Here is a 20,386-nt window from a genome sequence, read left to right as displayed (position 1 = left end):
AAACATCTTGGAATGAAAGGTTTGATGTTACTGGTACTGGTTTCAGGATAATTCCAGTACCCAAGTGCTACCCCCTGGGAATCTCCATGACTGCTTTTCAAGAATGGATGCAGGGGGTCCTTATGGAGGGGGGGCAGGAGAAGTCTCTAATCACTTCCTTAATCCTTCTTCTGAACTTTTAAGACAAAGGTTTAATAAATAAGCAACTTTTTTATAGTAGCAGGGCCTCAGGATAGGTTTTCCTAAGTAACTTTTGCTGCACTGACCCAAACCCCTGTTTTCTAGGGATGTAGTATCTTGCATGCTTATTTTTGAACAAGTTATGTGGGACTTTCAACTGTTAGGATTGAAAGTAGCCTCCTAGAATCTTTCTGCTATTTAATATTCAGATAACTGACCCAAAACATTTTATGAGAAAATGAGACATGGTGCAGTCTTCAGAAGATTGGATCCCTTGACAGTTGGGTCTACTCTGATCATGAACCTCTCATAATCTATTTGCATGTGGAAAGCTAGTATTTTTGATCAGAATTTGGCAATACCTCAATAAATTGTACCCAGTGGATCAGCAGTGCTGTTATTTGAAAACCGGGGCAGAACCTACAAATGAGGTTGGATGAATGTGCTTTCTGCAACAATTGTAAATTTGACACAAATAAAAGACCTGATAGTGATTAGGAGCAGAGAATGGACACGAAGTCACTTGACCTGAAAAGGGTCTCTGATCATGAGAGTGGTGCTGATATCTCAGGGACCATCTAGTAGTAACCTGCGACATAGCCATACAATCAGTATGCTTTTATCACAAAAAGGTGGTTTGAATACTTTTCCCATAGGAAAGAAAATACTTGAGTGGCGATAGCTGGATGCCAGTGGCACATTTATAAAGCGATCCGCTGCAAACACCTCAAGATTATTATTGGTCTTGTCACAGAGGGATCCTGTGTGAAGGAAATAATCTGCTAACCAGTGACATCCAATTTTGCCCTATGCTGACATTCACATAATCTACGCACCACTTTAAAACTGTGTTTAGTTTGCGCATATAGAAAGCACATTCTGGTATCTGTGACTCAAACACTCCTGAGCAGTATTTTGTGGTAATAAATAGTCACACGGAACAAAGATTTGGAACCTGGTCCTATCCATGTCCAGGGGGTGGGAAAAGTAAATACTACATCTGAGCCTGAAGATTTCTTTGTCTCCCCAAATGATGTTATTTCACAGAAAATCTTGAGCGAGGAGGAAGATTAGACTCTTTTGTTTGTTGGTTTTTGCCATCTATTTTCCCCACGGCTATATATTAAATTCCTGGATCTAGTTTTCCTATGGACAGCTAGCTTTCCCCCCACGAAGCGGGCGAAGGCAGCGCAGACGGGGATCCCGCGCCCACACCGCTCATGCTGCTGGACTACAACTCCCGCCATCCCTCACTCTACGCTGCGATGGCTGATGGGAGATGGAGTCCAGCAACAACAGCTGGAAGCCCACAGCTCCCCTTTCCCTGGGGGGCTACAAGAGCCCCCAAGTCCTGCTAAGACAAATAAGTGCCAGGAGTCATTCAGTGTTTCTCAAACTTCGGTCGCCAGCAGCTACTGGACTCCCTCGATGTCTAGCGGGCAGGACCAGCGGTCAGGAATGATGGGAGTTGTAGTCCAACAACAGCCCAAGTTTGAGAAACACAAAACAGGCCTGAAGGAGGCGGCACCAGTCGAAGCTCCGGCGCGTGCGCAGTGTAAGAGGGGCGGGGCAAGAGGGATGTGAGCGCGTGCGAGAGCGCACGCGCGGCGCCGCCGGGGCGACCGCACCCCCGCGCGGACGTGAGGCGCGTCAGGGAGGAATGGGGCCGCGTGGGCGTGGCGGCCGGGGCGCGTGCGCAGTGAAGCCGGGGCGGCTGGGCTTGCTGCTGCTGCTGCTCCGCCTGCCCAGCATACAAACAGAGACCCACAAGCAGAGGCCTCGCCGTGCCGCGTCTGTCGCCGCCGCCGCCGCCATGTCCTCCCCTCAGGACTCGCTTCACCAGCACAACAACAACAACAACCCGCCGCCTGACGGGACGCCCGCCGAGGCAGGCCTCAACAGTGAGTGGGGGCCGGAAGGGGGGGCTCTCGTCAGGCTCCTCGGCCTGGAAGCGGCTTCGCATCCCCTCAGGTGGCGGAGGGACCACCTCAGCACCCCCCCACACCATGCCCTCCTGGATTGGTCGGCAGCTGGGCCGCGCGAGAGGTGGTTGGCCAATGGGGGGGAGCTGGCGGGTCTCAGAGGGGGCGGGGCTTGCAATGGAACGCTGGTGGGGAGAGGGCGGGGCGGAGGAGGGGGCAGGAATTTGGGGGGGGGCGCCGGGAAAGGTGGGTGGGGAGGCTTGGAGCCGAGGGGGGGCAAAGCTTATTTGCCTATTTAATTAAAGTTCGCATCCCTCAAGGCGGCTGGGATGCAGCCCTGGCCAAAAAGCCTCGCCAGTTCCAAAACACCAGCATGTGCTTTTGTTTACGTGGACCTACACATTTTCTGCCTCGGAGCTTCCTAGCGTGATTAACTCCTGCTGAAAAAATAACCACCACAAAATATGTAAAACAACGATCTTAAAATATATACATATGTATTCTTCGTTTTCTACTTATTAGCTGCTGCTTCGTTTTTGTTTCTTTAATAATTAAGTTTTCTTATGTTAAGGGACGCTATTTCACAGCAGTTTTGCTGCCAGTGCTGAGATAAACTTTATTTCTTTTTTGATAAAGTGTGAAAGGGATTGTGGGGGCCTTTCTTTGTGTCTGCGCCCCACTTCCCTGCCCTCCCCCCCAGCTATGAATGAGTATTGGTACTTGGCTCCAGACTCCAGTAAAGTGATGGGTGCCTGGTTGTTTGTCTGAGGTACGGTCCTTGGATCCCTAGCCTCCTTGGAAATGAAAGGAACTGGGTGTGTGAAACAGCAGTGGAACAGTGATCAGGAATAAAGAGGCAGGCTTTTTGAAAGAAGGAAGTTTAGGTGGTCACAGGTAGGAGAAAAATAATGGGCTGGAGATGACTATGGATGGAGCTGATGAGTTAAATTTTGGAAATTAAAGGGGGAAGTGGAAAGGATTGGAGTGTGGGAAGAATGGAATACAGTGGTGCCTCGCAAGACGAAAAGAATCCGTTCTGTGATTCTCTTTGTCTAGCGTTTTTTTTGTCTTGCGAAGCAAGCCCATTGACGGATTAGAGGATTAGCGCTTTTAGCGGCTTATCAGCTTATCGGATCAGCTGATAAGCGGCTTAGCGGCTTAGAAAAAGGGGAGCCGCAGGAACTCGCAAGACATTGTCGTCTTGCGAAGCAAGCCCATAGGAGATTCGTTTTGCGAAGCACCTCCAAAACGGAAAACTCTTTCGTCTAGCGAGTTTTCCGTCTTGCGAGGCATTCGTCTTGCAGGGCACCACTGTAGATCTTTGTGAGAGAAGGACTTACTGAATGGTCTGTTCTTGTTTATTTACTGTTCTAGACAGAAAGAATTGGGAGGTTGATGTTGCATTCCTAAACATACCTTGGAAGTATGGCTCATTGAAGGCAAATTGCCTAAACTTGGTTTCAGTAAGGTTTATAAGTAAGTTTCAATAGCTGCAGGCAGATAGTGTGGCAGACGAGTCAGATGGTATGCCGTGAGAGATCTGTGAATTGGCATGTTTTGACAGGGTGAGCTAATTTAGTTGCTGGCTATCTCAAATAATTGGGATGCTGGGGAACTAGCTAGAGTGTGAGAATGAGTTTATTCAGTGGCTGAGTCAATATTACTGACGTGTGCTGTTTTTCTCTTATATCCGGGGTCTGTCAGCTGGTCCGGTGTAACCTTTTGTTTGTGGATCAGGATGGAGGAACATCCAAATAGCTTTGGCTTGGATTTCATAATACAGTAGTGAAATTATTCTTGATCGTCTCACATGTGTGGCGATTTCATATATATGAACTAATGATTTAAAAGTTGGCTAGCCTGAAAGCAGCATTCTTCTTCCCTGCCCTCTCCCAGTCCCCAGTATACCTGACAAGTTAATCTGAAAGGCAGTTAATCTGCTCTTCTTAAAACATATGCCTATTGAATGAGTCCACTATCATGCATACAATTATTCCTTAATAAGGTTTCTGAGGATTGTAGTTGAAATTCTTTGAGACCATGCATTATCAAAGTTCATTTTAACTTGGACATGTACATGTTGTATTTTGAACGTCACACAAATAAAAGGTATTCTCCCATTTGCTTAGTATTGTAAACTATTTTTAAAATTCTATTAAAAATCGTTAAGGCAAAATTGCATGTATTCATGTGAAACATTTTTAATCTGCCCTTTATCAACCAGTGATGCCAGTGAGGAAAATATGAAAACCACAGTGAACAATTTCATCAGAATCAAATCACAGGGCAGATAAAGAGACCATCTGGATCACTGTTCTTGTTACGACTTGTGCCTGGGTTTAGAAGGAAAGCCACACTGATAGTTAAAAACATAAACTCAAAATTGGTCTCCCCACCCAGAAAAACAGTTTGTCACTCTTTGTTTCATATATAGCCATGATTCAGCTTTCGTGTTTAAAGAACCCGTATTTTCTAAGATGTTTCCAAGACATGAAATTCATCTCATGCTACAATCTTACTCCTTCAGCCGTTGTCCGAACTCCTGGAATTCAGCCTGAAACTCTTACAGTGCTTTACAAAAGTTCTGTCTTGTTATTTTTCAGGAAAGTCTTCTGATGTGGAACACCCATCCTGCTGCCCCTTATATTGTGTTCTAGAGTGTATTTATGGTATAAGCAAGAGAGATTAGTCTAATTTGAACTTGGAAAATCACATGAAAACATAGGAGAGAAGGTTGTGTCTCAATATATTTTGCTTCAAGCACCTTCAACACTTGGAATTATGCCTCAAAACTTAGGGGTAACTATTGCAAATGTAGCATTATTGTAGTGTTTGTAGTGGAATTCAAGAAGCTTGGGCTCTGTTCAGACATAATGACCTCAATCAAAAAAGCCCAGTTTTTTTAAAGGGGATAACTGGTGTGTGCCTATCTGCCTTGCACCTCATGCTCAAATTCTGGTTTGTAGTCTGAGATTAAACTACAAATTCTCAGTTTGGATGTACAGTGGTGCCTCGCAAAATGAAATTAATCCATTCCGCGAGTCTCTTCGTCTTGCGGTTTTTTCGTCTTGCGAAGCACGGCTATTAGCGGCTATTAGCGGCTATTAGCGGCTTAGCGGCTTTAAGAAAAAGGAAACAAACTCGCAAGAACTCACAAGACGTTTCATCTTGCGAAGCAAGCCCATAGGGAAATTCGTCTTGCGGAACGACTCAAAAAACGGAAAACTCTTTCGTCTTGCATGTTTTTCGTCTTGCGAGGTACCACTGTAATGGGAAACTTTGATTTAACAAATCCTAAAGCTCTTAACTTGTGTGAGGGATGAGGGAGTGCATGGACATGGAACAATGCTTGTTATAATAAACCATGATTTATTAGACTGAGATTTTTGGTCTGAACTGCACCTTAATTTTTAGCTTACTCAAACACCTGTTGTAGTAACACACTTTTGGCCAACTCTCTGACAGTCCTCATTACTGTCTGTAACATAGTCAGTGGACAAAAGTGTTTTACAATCTGTAATCCCTTCATCCTCACTGTGATAGATCACTGTTGTTACCATTTTATAGTAAGGTAAGGAAATAATGCTGTGAGTGTTGTTTTGTCCACTGACGGTGATGCTGAAATTCTACAGGTTTCAGAAAGCAGCTAGAAAAAGTTAGACAGTTTGTGTCTTTTTAAAAATTAGCTCCACAGTTCATGTGTTTGATACATGGTGACTGTTCCTTTATGATAAAGATGCACATCTGCACTACTTTTGTGTCCCCATCATTTGAAAACACATTAAGGGGGGAATGAACAATGGAAATTGCACAGGAATTGAACCCGGATCTCCCAGATTCAAGTTTAACTCATGTTAGGCCACAGTGACTAGTAGTTAAAACGGTATCTTAAGTTTTGCTTCAAAATACCGTTTATGTTATGATCCTTGGTTTTCTGATGATCAGAGCTGAAAAAGTCCTAGGAGATTTTAGAAATATTTTTGATTATTTTTTCTGTAAGTATGTACAGTGGTACCTCGGGTTAAGAACTTAATTTGTTCTGGAGATCTGTTCTTAACCTGAAACTGTTCTTAACCTGAAGAACCACTTTAGCTAATGGGGCCTCCTGCTGCCGCCACACCGCTGGAGCACAATTTCTGTTCTCATCCTGAAGCAAAGTTCTTAACCTGAGGTAATATTTCTGGGTTAGCGGAGTCTGTAACCTGGAGCGTATGTAACCTGAAGCGTATGTAACCCGAGGTACCACTGTAATACAAGCCTTGCTGGATTGAACCAAATGTCCATCTGTTCCAGCATTCTGATTCCCAGTGTAGTAAGACAGATTCTTCTGGGAAAGTTACAAGCAAGGCATATATGCAAAAATATTTACTGGCTCTAGCACTTGATATTTAGAAGTATACTATATACTTCTAAATGTGAGCGCTGACAGTTGGCAGCTTTTTGGTGCCTTTTGCTACAGTGGTGGTGGGGGGGAGGTGTGGCTCTTGCATGCACTCGCAGCAGTGAGCATACTCAGTCTGTTGCTGGGAGGGGAGGCAATTGTCTTCCTGTGCCCAGTGATGTCAGTGCCAGCAGCGGGCAGCCTTGAGTCTCAGGCCAAGAATGGCAGCCAGACTTTTGGAGCTGTTTGCAAAAAGAGAATCTTCAGGCACTAAATGCACCTGGTGGCCAGCTAATTTCAAGACCAGACTTCAGTGTCAAATGCACTTGCTTAGTGTTAGCTATACAGTTATACCTGAACACTGCAGTGGTTATCTGTTTAAAAAGTACAGGTTGAACATTTTGTCCTTGCTCTACACTTGAGGCAGCAAAATATATTCTTTCTTGAAAGAGTCAGGATGTGTGTGCTTGTTTTAAGTCCTGTCAATCCAGACTGCGTCAAATTTCCCCAGATGTAGAAGTCCTTTTGAACAAGATTCATCTGATCATAGGGAAGGAACAGGATACTGATAAAATTGTGCAGAAGGACTTCAAAAGCAAATGATGCATACATCTGTTCCATCAGCTCCAAGCGTAGACATAGAAGATACAGTGGCAATTTCTGTCAGCAGGAGTTCCTTGCATTTCCAGTGCACACTGCTCATAGACACACTCATTGAAGACACAGCATCAACATCTCCAACGTGACTGATCACACAAGTAAACAAATATTAGCAGTTATTTACATGTGGCTGGTTCATAATGTGTGAATTTACTTTTAAGAAATAGTTCATAATGTTGCTCTGCTGATAAATGGAGAAGTATTATTTGGTGTCCGTGGATGTCTTCTTTCTGGTTATCTAAATTTGGCATGACTGCATATTTCTGCAAGTGAGTGATAAACCTTATGCTGTGTTTTAGTTTCATGGTTTCTGATGAAACATCTGCTGTTCAACAGGCTCCTGGGTAGAGTTGCAGATGAATGGCAATGGCAACGATAATGGAAATGCGAAAAATGGTGGTCTGGAACACGTTCCTTCTTCATCTTCCATCCACAATGGAGACATGGAAAAGATACTTCTAGATGCTCAGCATGAGTCTGGACAGAGCAGTTCAAGAGGTAGTTCTCACTGTGACAGGTAGGAATTCAAGCTCTATCAACTTCACTGGAATAGATACATTTTTCTTGAGCCAAGTGCTGCCAGTTCAGTTCCTAGCTTGAATATAAACTGAATGTTTTTTTATTCTTCTTTACCTCCTATATACATTTATTTTTGAACAAATAGTCTTTCGCTACTATGAATCTATGGGCTGCAATTCAAATACTGTTAAATAATCCTATTGACTTCTGGAGGCTTCAGTCTTCAATTACTTAGATTTATTTCTGAATGACTGGAAAAGTTGTGTGTACCTGGGTGCTGTCCTTGTACATCCACATTTGACTATCAACTTAAAGTTTTTGAGGGGTTTTTATAAAAAAAGTAGAATATTTTTCAATCTTCTTAACTAGAAACTGGCTGTAAGCCATGTTGGTCATCTTGAGGCAGGTTCTTTGTGTTCAGCCACCTCTATGCCCCAAATCACCCTCATCCCCTTGTGCAAATCTACAGGTACGAGTAAATAGGCTAACCCAAGTTAAAGATGACTGTCTTTGTAGTTTCAAGGAGTGTTTAAAGCCTACTAAGTAGCAGGTAATAGGGAATGGCAACCCCGCCCCCAAAATTATTTGTCAGTCTGACCTAGAGGAACATTTTCTTGTTTCCAAATATGGTGCAAAACACAACTCACCCATCAAATCTCTCAAATAGTCTTGGCAATCTAGCAGAAGTCTATGCCATGCAGTATCTCTTCATGGCATCTTTGTAATTATTATTGTAAATAAAAATGTCCTGTTGTAATTGCTTTCTCTGACCTTTTTCCTGTTAACCCTTGGGCATGGGTTTACTTTTTCTGATAATGTTAAAACACCCTTCTATTTTATAGTACAGTGGTTCCTCGGGTTAAGTACTTAATTCATTCTGGAGATCTGTTCTTAACCTGAAACTGTTCTTAACCTGAAGCACCACTTTAGCTAATGGGGCCTCCCTCTGCCGCCGGGCCACTGGAGCATGATTTCTGTTCTCATCCTGAAGCAAAGTTCTTAACCCGAGGTACTATTTCTGGGTTAGCGGAGTCTGTAACCTGAAGTGTATGTAACCCGAGTTACCACTGTAATAAATTTTTAGAAAAAAATAGAAGTGTGTTCTGAAGAAGTCATAGGTCCTACTATTCTCATCCTTAGGTCTTACTATTGGTCCTAAATGGTCCTACTATTGTATTTAATATACTACTAGTTGATTACATTAATCAATTTAAAGATGACCAAAGAAATTCTTCTAATTGAGTCTGTGTCAATGTGATATCCTTCCTTGGAGGTTTTTAAGCAGAGGTTGGATGGCCATCTGCCAAGGACGCTTGAGTTGGGATTCCTGCATTGCAGGGGGTTGGACTAGATGACCCTTAGGTCCCTTCCAACTCTATGATTCTGTGATACAACAGAGTAGTTGTTCTTTTGCTAGGGAGACGAGCTGACTGGCTTCTGAATTTCAGAAATGGGTATGGCCCTACTTTCTCACTGGAAGCAGATGATTAGGGGGACAGGCACAAACTACTCTAATAAAAGGAAGAGAGGATATGAACAGAGCCAGGTGGTTTCTGGGCAGCAATGTAAACTCTTTTGCTTTTGCTTTGCTGTTACCAGCCTTCAACATATGCATAGAGTTTTGAGTTTTTGCCATTGAGGAAGCACAAGAAATTTTAATTTTAATTTCTGAGTTAGAATCCAGCATACATGCAAGTGATTATTTACAGTCATTTGTCCTAATTTCAAATGTACTAACATTTTCTTAATGAGATTTGCAGTACAGAAATAAATCTAATGGTGTTCAGCATTAATTATATAGTATTGCACCCTTCAATTGCAGTTGTCTGATACATGCGTTGGAAGCCAGCAGACACACTGGCAACCATGTTCTTTCTGCATTTTAGTTAATATGTGTCTGTCTTAAGTGAGTTTTTTGTTTATCCAAGTACCTCAGGGTTGTAAAATCTTGTAGGCCCAAGCTAGTAAGATCTTGTGCTACTTTATCCAAGACCTACATGGTTGTTTTACGCTGTTCCAGAAGTGGAGCTGCTCTCAGCAGCTTTTTCTGCCCTGTCCTCAATCTACATGTTCCCTGGATCTCCTGATGTTACCTGGCCCTACACAGTACTACACAGGTTACGTTCAGTACTTCTAAGTGCAGATAATTATTATAATTAAGTTCCATAACATTAGTAATTGTACCCTTTTATTCTAGCCCTTCTCCTCAAGAAGATGGACAGATAATGTTCGATGTGGAGATGCACACTAGTAAAGACAATAGTTCTCAGGTACGTTTTCTATCCATATGATACTGTTTGAGGTGAAGATGTTAAGCCTACCTGAAAGAGCAATTTAAGTTAAAACATGTAACCATATTTTCTACTGAGAACTGAAGTAAGAGCAACATTCTTTTAAGTGGATTAGTAAGCAGAATTTTAAATTGTTTTCTAGCAATGAATCTTCATTTGCTTTAACCTTTAAAAATGGCATAATCTGCATTTCTCGGTTTTGAGTTGTTAAAAACACACTTCTGTTATGCATTCAGTGTGTAGTTTATAAATAAATCCTTAGGCTTAATGTTTTTTGTCCTGTCAGTGGCCTTGACCTTGTCAATGGCTCAGCACGTGTGATACTGCATCATATAATTTAAAGCATTGAGTAAAACAGTGGCATGCAACCTTTGGCCCATGGACTTAATTAGGCCTGGAAAGAGTTCTAATTTGGCCCATGAGGCTGTTTTCTCCAATCCACATTCACTAGCTTTACACCTGGCATCGTTTATGATGTCAGGTGTGGGCTCCGACAAAGGAAAGTACTTCACTTAACATCTGGCAAGTGGCAGTTTGATACTCCCTCTCTTGGTCAAAAGGGCCTGCAAGGGGATGGGGGCAGAATGTGACCTCCAGTTGAATCCCGTTCCCCACGCCTGCTGTAAATAAAAATGTTTATTTTGAAACCTTGATTGCAATTAGGATTTTAGAAAACGAATTTTGATCTCACCTGAGAGTTTCGAGTGTTGGAGAGTTTGTTGTGGCAAGTTGCCAGAAGGCTTTTATGTATGTAATTATACACTCAGGAAGACCTAGTCATTAAATTGCATTGAAGTGATAGCTAGGATTTCAGGGTATTTATCAATAGTAAGGTTGCCTTTAATTTCAGACAGTGCTCAGTCTTCAAACCTATTATAAATATTACAATATATCATAGTTATTCTTCCTTAAATCCTTCCTTTTATAAACATCTTTAGATAAATGCTGGCCTTGAGCATTGTGAGAAAGCTTTGTTTTTGATAATGTTATTTTACTTACACACCTTTCACCAAAGGTTTCCAGGGTGGGAAACAACAATATAAAAATCAGTTTAAACAGCTTATAATTGGAAGAATTGGTGAGTCCATATATATATATATATATATATATATATATATATATATATATATGCTATCAAAGGCAGTAGTGTGTGTGTGTATATATATATATATATATATATATATATATATATATATATATATACACACACACACACAGAGAGAGAGAGAGAGAGAGAGAGAGAGAGAGAGAGAGAGCCTGCTAAACAATGAAGGTGCCAGATGCAGGTCTGTGAGAAAGGAGTTCCCCAGCTTATGTGCTGCTAGAGAGGATACCCTCTAAATAAGTGACAAGAACTGATGCAAATTAAATCTGCATCAGTACATGGGTACTGGATAAGAGGGTCAGAACTACTAATCTTTTGCACATCTCCCTATCAGTGCTGGGCAGTAACTACCGCAAGAAGTAGTTGGGTTAGTAAGTTGCAAATAACACAAAATGCCTATTGACATAAACATAAGCAAATATATTTTCTATTTAAGATAAAACCAAAGAGAAAATAAATCCTTGAAACATCATGGAATTACACTTACTTTTACCTTACTTAAATTTGTGAAGTTGCTCCCTGTTTATTTTCAGTCTGAAGAGGAAACATTAGAAGGGGAGAAGGAGGTGGACATTTTGAAGAAAAGTGTTGATTGGGTATCGGACTGGTCAAGTAGACCTGAAAATATTCCTCCCAAGTGAGTTGAAATCTTTACTAATCAATGGTCCTTTGCTTAGAAGGAAATATTGTTGTATCAGAATATAAAGCTTTGTGGTGGTGCTGTTTTTAAGGAATTACTGTAAGAAGTGCTCTCAAGGCTTTTAGCAAAAATAGTTAAATTCTGTACCTTGTATTTTTTTCCTGGAAAATATGGGAAACAGTCCTGCTTGCTCCCCACCCCCCTGGTGTACTTGTGCTGCAGCACTCTTCATAGGATGCAGATGTAACATCTGAAAAGGATCTAGGGGCCTTAGTGGACCAGACCTAGAGTACTGTTTCCAGTTCTGGGCAACACAGTTTAAGAAGGATATTGACAAGCTGGAACATGTGCAGAGGAGGGTGACCAAGAGGCTCAAGGGTCTGGAAACCAAGCCTTATGAGGAATGGTCGAGGGAGTGGTGCCCTTCCTGTGGAACACCCTCCCATCAGGTGTCAAGGAGAGAGAGAACCACACAACTTTTAGAAGACAGGTGAAGGCAGCCCTGTATTGGGTAGTTTAGTTTTTAATGTGTGACTTTTATTATGTTTTTATATGTACTGGAAGCCATCCAGAGTGGTTGGGGAAGCCCAGCCAGATGGGTGGGGTAATAATAATAATAATAATAATAATAATATAATCTTATCTGTAATGGTAAAATAATGCTGATTTGTGTCTCATGAATGGTAGGCTGCGTGGGGATTTTAAATGCGGTATCCCTAGTGCATATATTAAAAGTAGGAGAATAGATAGCAGTATCTCTCTATCTGAAAAAGGAATGTTATTTCGGGCCTCCCCATCTCTTTAGCTACTGCTCCCATATCTTCTGAATCAGAGTGAGATGTCTTTCCCAGAAGCTTCCCAACTCTTAGATTTTGAGATTGTTGTCTGTTGTGCTTTTTAAAATGTGTCCAGTTCAGTGCATTCTATGAGATGCCATCCATTTCTTCTTTTTTGAAGGGAATTTCACTTCAGACATCCTAAACGAGCTGTTTCGTTAAGCATGAGGAAGAGTGGAGCCATGAAGAAAGGGGGCATTTTCTCAGCTGAGTTTCTTAAGGTTTTCATTCCATCTCTGTTCATATCTCATGTTTTGGCTTTGGGACTAGGGTAAGTACTAGCACGTATATTTAGCTGTTATCCGCATTGGATTAGAAAGTATATTTATATGGGGGAATTTACTCATCAATTGCTTTGGGATGTTTTAAGGGAAGTGATGCATATAATTTTCTACAACTATTTAAATTTATATCTTACCCTTCCTCCCAAAGGAGCCCAGGGTGACAAACACACAAACAATAAAACAAAACGTCTCAGAACAATTCCAATGCAGAGGCAAACTGAGTGAATAAACTCTTGGAGATTTGTACACTTTAATTACTTTCAGCAGTTTTGAGGGTAACCCAGTAGAGATCCCATTGTATTTGGAGAAAGAATAAAAATAATTTTACATACCAAGGAGAACCCTGTGAAGCAATACAAGGTGTTCACTTGATCAGCCAGATCAGAAGAGAAGAATGTTATAGAAGTAAACTCAGTGACTGGAAAGCAGGGGGAACCCTGCAGATACTTCACATAACATTCTGTTGTGTGAGTAGCTGCTATCTTTTTGTAAACTGCTTTGAGGTTTTTTAACATTCAAGTGGTGCACAAATTTTATGAAATAAATAAATAACTTTAATCCTGGGAAGAATCAACTATAGATGATAACAATATGCTTTCTTTACAAGATGTGTTCATTCCAGTCTGATGAGTTGTGTGAATTAGTATTAAACTACATTAACGTATTTGTATGATTGGTGGATGTTAGTCTTACTACTTTAGCTGAACAAAACCTTAAGCATAATGAGAATTTCTAAGGCAACATACTTTGCTTTGTGCTTCCTTTCAGTATCTACATTGGAAAACGACTGACCACACCTTCAGCTAGCACTTATTGAAAGAAGTGGTGCACAAACCCTGGAAATCCTTGTAATCTGTGAAGGTGTTATTGTCACATTTGTACATCTTGAACTTGAGACAACTTTAAGCATGACCCCTTCCCAGCCTCCACCTTGTTTTTACATATCCAGGTTCCAGTAACTCTTGAAATTCAGTATTGTATTGGAACTCTGTGGAGGTGTCTCAATAGTCTCTTCCCTTTCCCTAGCCTTCCTCCACATCCTGCAAGACACATCAGAGTTGCCTAACAGAGTTTACAATTGCCTATACGTTGCAAGGGCTTCTTTCAGTGCAAAATGCCACCAGCAAATTATAATTTTATCAGTGATGGTGTTGCCTCCTCTACTACAGCAAGAAATAATCTGCACAGTGCATGCATGATTAAATTGTTGGGTATAAGAACCTCCAGTCTGTAAAAGACTCATAATTAACTGAAGTTGGTTGTAAAAACAAACAAAATCATTGGCAGTTTTGTTCTAAAGTGTATCTTATTTTACAATTCTCTTGCCTAATGTTTTCAGCTTTTGGGAGGCAAAAGCTCACAAAAATCAAAGCAGGATAAAAATTGATTAATCAGCAACTTTTAATACTGAGTAATACTTGTCTTTTCTATGAAGTAGTGAATTAATTTCTGGTAGGAAAAAACTTGTCCAGCATCTAGAAATCGTTTTTAGAAAGAACTGCATTATTTGCATGTGAAGAAGCTTTTAGTATTCCTTAGCATTTTACTTAACAAAAGGTTTCCTTTTAAAAGTAGTTTAACTTGAAGTATTTTTGAAGTATTTAGACTCCATGTAAAAGGAGATTTTACTTGTTTTGGAACCACTTGCAAATTTACAAATAGATGATTGTTTCAGTAGCTACTTGAGGCATACTTCCTGGAAATAGTCTTGCAGTTGTGTAAAACACAATTTATGAAGCTCTGAGCTGTCTTCTGTGGTTGAGTTTCATTACTCCCATTTTCCATGGTTTATTGTTGAATATCCCTTGGCAATACCTGAAATCCTAAGGTCCTTAGTGATATCTTGTATAGCTAGATGGGAATCTTGCTCGTGGGAACACTCAGCCTTTTCCTCCTTCAGATACACTTTTTTTCCAAAATGTGAAGCTTAGTTCCAAATGGTTTCAACACATGTGGGCAGACGAATGCCCCTAAGTAGATTTGTATTGGATTTTGGAACATGTAGCATGATTCTGAAGGATAGAATGCTTTGTTTTATATCTATATAATATGATATGAATGATGAACTTTAATACTGCATATTTAGGGAACCATTACTAATTTTAAAACTAGTGAAATTCCATTGAAATAGAATGTATTAGATTGACAGCAAAAACGCCCAAAATATTAGTTGGTGAACCTTTGGAAACAGGTACTCTGTTTTTCTCTTTGCATCAGATCTCCAAGCAGGCAGTGTAAGCATGGTGGCCAATGCCAGTGAAAATAGGTGAACGTCATGAAGCGGAGTGAATAAGCATGAAATCCATTTCTAAAGTATATTTGTTTCAGTCTTTGTTTCTGTAACACAACATGCTTATTTTATTTTTATTTTTTACTATTCTGTGGTAACATCTGGGTTTCCCTTTGCCCCCTTAGGCTTTGAATGATAGCACTTGTATTACTTGCAACCGTGTATTTATTTCCTGTGTGGATATGGGGATATTTTTGAAGTGGTGAAAACATAGTAAGGAGTTTAAAACAATAACATCAAACTGACAAACCTAGCTAGGGTTAAAAGTCTGACAGTACTTTCAACATTGATTATTGTACCCTGTTTTGTAACACAGTTGCAACATGGCATAATGTATATTAAATTGGGACCATGTTTGTTTTAAAACAAAATAAAGCTTCGCTCCTTTCCAGATTACATGATAATTAATCTGCAGAACGCTGTGTGATAAATTATCATATCTATATTTTGGGACTTCTGTACTATTACTCAAGCAGCTATGAGATTGAAATTGCTGGTGGAGAAATACCATTGGCGTTTTAATATCTGATCACTGTTGGGCTGTTGTCATGTAATGATACAAAGCAGTATTTATTGATATGCAACTACAAGCCTGAAAGACCATGACTTTTTGTTGTTCTATGGAATGGACCAGATTATTAATAATTTGAAAAGGGGTAGTAACTATAAAGCTTGGTTAATTTAAATATTCTTAAATAGCTTTATGCCTGTTTACAGTTGGGGGAAACTGCAGGCCTTGTTATTCAAATGATCAGTGAGAAAACCAGGCTTGAAATATTTGTACATAGGATCAAGCAGAAATGCATAAACTCGCACATTAAAGAAAATGCAGTGGGCTGAACTGCAACACTAATAAAACAATACACCTATTTACTGTTCCTTTTTTAAAGTGAAAACTTAAACTTTGGAAATAACTTTTAAAAAAAGACACATCACTGAAATAATTGGAGTTAACTGAGCCAAAGTAATGCATTCTTCATATTTAGTTAGCACTTTGTAACATTATTATACAGTTTACAGTACATGTATAAGTTGTAGCTATAAGCATTTTGTGCCATTAAAGCTGTCACAAAACTGAGTTTCTGCTGGTTGCTTTTTACCAATTATTTCCACCCCCCATAAGAATTTTTGGATAACTGATCATTGTGCATGTTGGACGCATTCTTGGGACCATGTTATACTATATATTTTTAGGTGTGCGTCCACTTTAGGTACATCTAAACGTGTAAAGGATTAATGTGACAAGAACATGACGGTAAACATGTATTATGTAACTATGCTAGGTGATGAGCTGGAATTGGCTCCATCACTTAGAGCATACATGTTTGGTTTGCTTGTCCGTATTGTGTGAAACTGCCCCAGTGCGTATTCTGACTTGAGGCATTTTACCATGAACTGCTTGTTTCAGAACAAATACTCTCTTATTGCTTCATTTTATATTCACCTGACAAAGAGCTCCCAGAACTTCTCAAAACCAACTTTCACATGTGGTTGAAGTGACTTTGCATCCTCATTCAAAGTTTTTCTCAGTGCTTAGAGCTTGCATGCCTATCAATTTCAATCCAAAATGTTCACAAAATCCTTTAATTATGCTGATAAAAGCAAAGTGAAATGGTTTGCACACACACACAAAAATACTGGTAATGTTTAAATCTCCTTTATTTTCCCCTGTGATTATTTCCTCATATATTGACTTGAAAGTGACATTTTTCAGATTTCAGATTATTTTCATCATTGCAATGATTTGCTAAAATTTCATCTAGGAGAAGTATGGAAACTGGACTGATCACTCTGACACTGAATTAGTGGTGTTGCTAAGGGATGGCAGAATAAAGGTAAAGGTACACCTGACCATTAGGTCCAGTCGCGGACGACACTCTGGTTGCGGCTCTCATCTCACTCTATAGGTCAAGGGAGCCGGCGTTTCTCCACAGACAACTTCCGGGTCATGTGGCCAGCATGACTAAGCCTCTTCTGGCGAACCAGAGCAGCGCACGGAAACGCCATTTACCTTCCCGCTGGAGCAGTACCTATCTACTTGCACTTTGATGTGCTTTCGAACTGCTAGGTGGGCAGGAGGCGGGGTGCAGCAAGTTTCTTTACTTCATTCTGGAAGTGAGTCTGAATTGAATTGTTCCTTCACAGCTTGATAATGTCGTCGGCATCAAATCAGGACGCAGATGTTGTGATCAAGACAAAGTTGTTGAACAGATTGTTAGTCCAGGACTCTTCAGACTTCTCTGTAATATGCATTTCAGCATATCTGAACGCACACATGTGCAAAGTGCATATAATTTCATTTCTATAACTTTGATGGTAGCACAAAGTGTCCTCCTCACCCACCCCCATTTTGGCACTAACTGTTGAGGTCAAAGGTTGTGGGAACATACTTTCCTGCTCATTTTTTATCATAGCAGAATGGGGAGCTTTGGTGTTTCTCTTGAGATCTGGAAGCACATAAAAAAAAGGGTTGAATCCACCTAATTCTTTGCACATGTAGAATGACTTTTACAACAGTGAAGGAACTTGCTCCACCCCCACCCCACCCCTGGTGCTTTTACCACCAAATCTGCTCCAGAATGGAACCACCTGGAGCAGATTTAGGGAGTCCTATGGCTCCCTCGGCCAGTTAAGCGAGATGAGCGCCGCAACCCCAGAGTCATCTGTGACTGGACTTAACTGTCAGGGGTCCTTTACCTTTACCTTTTTACGGTTATCAATGGTTAAAATCACTGTTTGTTCAGGAGAGGAATAATTTATTCTGGTCTGGCTTTACATGATACATGGAGACCTCACCAAGAAATATGCTTGGTATGGAGGAAAGATTGCTCAGTTCAACATGAACGTACGAAACTGAGCACTGGAGTTTTTGGCATTATCTTTGTATGAGCAGTGCTTGAGCAGAAACACTTCCCATCACCTGCAATCCTTAACATTAGTTACCTAAAACCATGTTACTTCACATGGTTGGAGTTATAATGTTGGCACTTGCCTAAGATGTTTCCTTGACTCAAATGCAACTGGAGAAGGCACTTGTTCCTCATCTTCAGTATTAATCAGCAGCTTCCAATGTATACCAGTAAACTGCTCGAGGTGTCTCACAAAGCAGTCAGCTAAAGCACAAACCCTTTCCACAAGTGTAGAAGGAGCTACTGTACTGCTGGTGTCCACAGCCCTGTAATTGCTTATATGCTGATCTGCAGGTTTATCTGCTTCCATTTACAAGATCCTGGCACACAGTTCTATGTCCTGCAAGATTAGAGCTAAAAAATACACTAACCAGGAAGGTCCCATGAAAAGTGTTCCTAGCATCCTATTAGTTCTTGATTAGTCAGCCATGGGACATGTAAAGGATGCTGAGTAATTTCCTCTTGGACTATCTAACTTCCTTATTGACATCAGAGTGAGTGACGTGAGATGTTAGGTGACACTTTTAATACTACAAAACTAGAATACGATTGGGATTGTGAAAAAGCATATCCTTCCTTTTAGGAGGTATTATTTCCAGGCTTTGTAGAGGCAGCTCTTGTTCCTGCAGATTGCTGCTGGGGCTCCTTAATTCGTTGCAAGATGCTGCAGCCCATAGAACCCAATTCTGTGAAAGGAAGTAGTTATGGCCACTTGTTTTGCTGAACCAAATGTGACTTGCTTGGTTCACTATTTTTGAGAAAGTCAATGCATGAGCTACAGTTCACTTTCTGTAGGTGTTTTGTGACAATTTATCAGACATGGGAAGGATTTGCCTTTTTCTCCACTTGCAACAACTGATTTTTGTCAGCCTCTTTTATTTCACAGAAAACACAAAATGCTGTGGTGACCACCAATGGCAGCTGCCAGTATTTCCCCTAGATCAGATGTGGGAGGAACCTTTGCCCCCCCCCCCAGATATTTCCTGAACTACAATTCCCATCAGCCTTAGCAAGCATGGCCAATGGCAGGGGTGATGGTAGTTCTAGTTTAGCAACATCTGGAGGGCTAAAGGTTCCCCACACCTGTGCTAGAATGGAACATTCTGGGGAAATAAAATTACTGTTGCCAACTCTCTGTGTATTTTATTGATGGGGGGAGGCAATCTGTGTATGATATTTATTTCATTTCTATCCCGTTTAATATATAAAAATATTTCTTAGTGTGCAGAAAATGGAAAAACAACAAAAGTTACAAAATTCACAATAAAACCTATAAGGATAACACTATTTTTCCAATGCTCCTCACTCTGCCCCCCTGAAGCTCCTAGCGCTCACCCAAAATGCCACCCATCTTGATCTCACCCAGCTCACAGATAACCCCCCAAACACTCACAAGGAAAGAAGATTCCCGGAACATGCTGACATCAGCCTAGTCTCTCGCTCTAGGCTTGCTTTCATGGGCAGCCACCAAGGTCATTGGATGGGTGTAGCCAAGTGGAGGCAGGGAGGGGCAGCTGCCCCCCAATCAATTAAAATAAATAAAAATGCATAGCAAATTGAGATTCTGCCCCTCCCCCCTAAAAAAAATCCTGACTGTGCCCGTGGAGCTGACCAGAGCTGTCTCCCACTCAGCACTCACCCAGCTGCCCTGCATGCACCCAGTTCCAGGCTTAGCTGGTTTGGTGAGTTTCCCACGGGTGCCAAGGGGGGCAGATAGGACACCCTCCCACTCAGGGCATTCTCATGGTTTTTGGATGTGTTTCCTCCAAGAGAAACAGAAACAAATATAATGAAGGGCTATAAATGGTGGGGCACATACCAGGTTCAGTCTCTGGCATATTGAGCTAAGGCTGTGGAAAAGACCTGTCTGAAACAACAAAGAGCAGCTGCCAGCCATTGTTGGCAATACTGCGCTAGAGAGCGCCATGGTCACACTTGGAACATCAAAAGCAGCCTTATACCAAAGTTGCTACAAAACATGTGAACTGAAGAATGAAATTAAGAGATTAAATAATGGGGGGGGGGTTGTAATAATGAAAATAACTGAAATCTCTTCTCCACCTTTTGCAGAGCTCTAATTTTTTTTGGGGGGGGGGAGAGATTGGGTGTAGGTTGATAAATTACAGCTTGTAAAATAAACTGCTGACATGTTAATTCATAGTTTTATCACCTGCAGCACGGTTCCTAGGTAGAAAGGTTTATAAAATCTGGTTCTCCTTGTTCCAGTGGGTTGGACAAGCAGGAAATGCTCGTCATGCTCCTTTTAATTTCGTGCAATGTGGTAGAGCCTGCCCTTGTGTCCAGCAGGATCTTGCGCACAAATGGCTGCTGGCACTGAGGGTGGGGTGGTCAGGGAGAGGAAGCGGCTG

The 20,386-nt window shown here is 41.1% G+C and overlaps 1 protein-coding gene and 1 long non-coding RNA gene across 2 annotated transcripts; one reads left to right on the top strand and one right to left on the bottom strand.

The window, feature by feature from the left end:
* Nucleotides 1-1,869: 1,869 nt before the first annotated feature.
* BNIP3L (BCL2 interacting protein 3 like) lies at nucleotides 1,870-16,186 on the top strand. The gene is made up of 6 exons (XM_082200686.1): nucleotides 1,870-2,081; nucleotides 7,480-7,660; nucleotides 9,860-9,932; nucleotides 11,592-11,695; nucleotides 12,656-12,805; nucleotides 13,587-16,186. Exons 1-6 carry the CDS (start codon nucleotides 1,994-1,996, stop codon nucleotides 13,633-13,635), a joined length of 645 nt encoding a protein of 214 aa, XP_082056812.1. The 5' UTR covers nucleotides 1,870-1,993; the 3' UTR covers nucleotides 13,636-16,186.
* LOC309519649 lies at nucleotides 15,819-20,009 on the bottom strand. The gene is made up of 2 exons (XR_014213932.1): nucleotides 19,657-20,009; nucleotides 15,819-18,703 (listed from the first exon to the last, which is right to left on the bottom strand). It is a non-coding gene; the product is annotated as an uncharacterized lncRNA (long non-coding RNA).
* Between the last annotated feature and the right edge of the window lie 377 nt (nucleotides 20,010-20,386).

Source organism: Podarcis vaucheri (assembly GCF_965113315.1).
Source record: "Podarcis vaucheri genome assembly, chromosome: 15".
NCBI classification, from domain to species: Eukaryota; Metazoa; Chordata; class Lepidosauria; order Squamata; family Lacertidae; genus Podarcis; species Podarcis vaucheri.
The sequence above is the reverse complement of the archived record's forward strand: the minus strand, read 5'-3'. Positions and strand labels throughout refer to the sequence as shown.

What these genes read in the sequence shown, in the direction of transcription:
- BNIP3L (XM_082200686.1), top strand. Translation starts at nt 1,994, where the DNA reads ATGTCCTCCCCTCAGGACTCGCTTCACCAGCACAACAACAACAACAAC. An exon ending in CGCCGAGGCAGGCCTCAACA is followed by an intron (nt 2,082 to 7,479) that starts GTGAGTGGGGGC and finishes GCTGTTCAACAG; the next exon opens with GCTCCTGGGTAGAGTTGCAG. An exon ending in GTAAAGACAATAGTTCTCAG is followed by an intron (nt 9,933 to 11,591) that starts GTACGTTTTCTA and finishes GTTTATTTTCAG; the next exon opens with TCTGAAGAGGAAACATTAGA.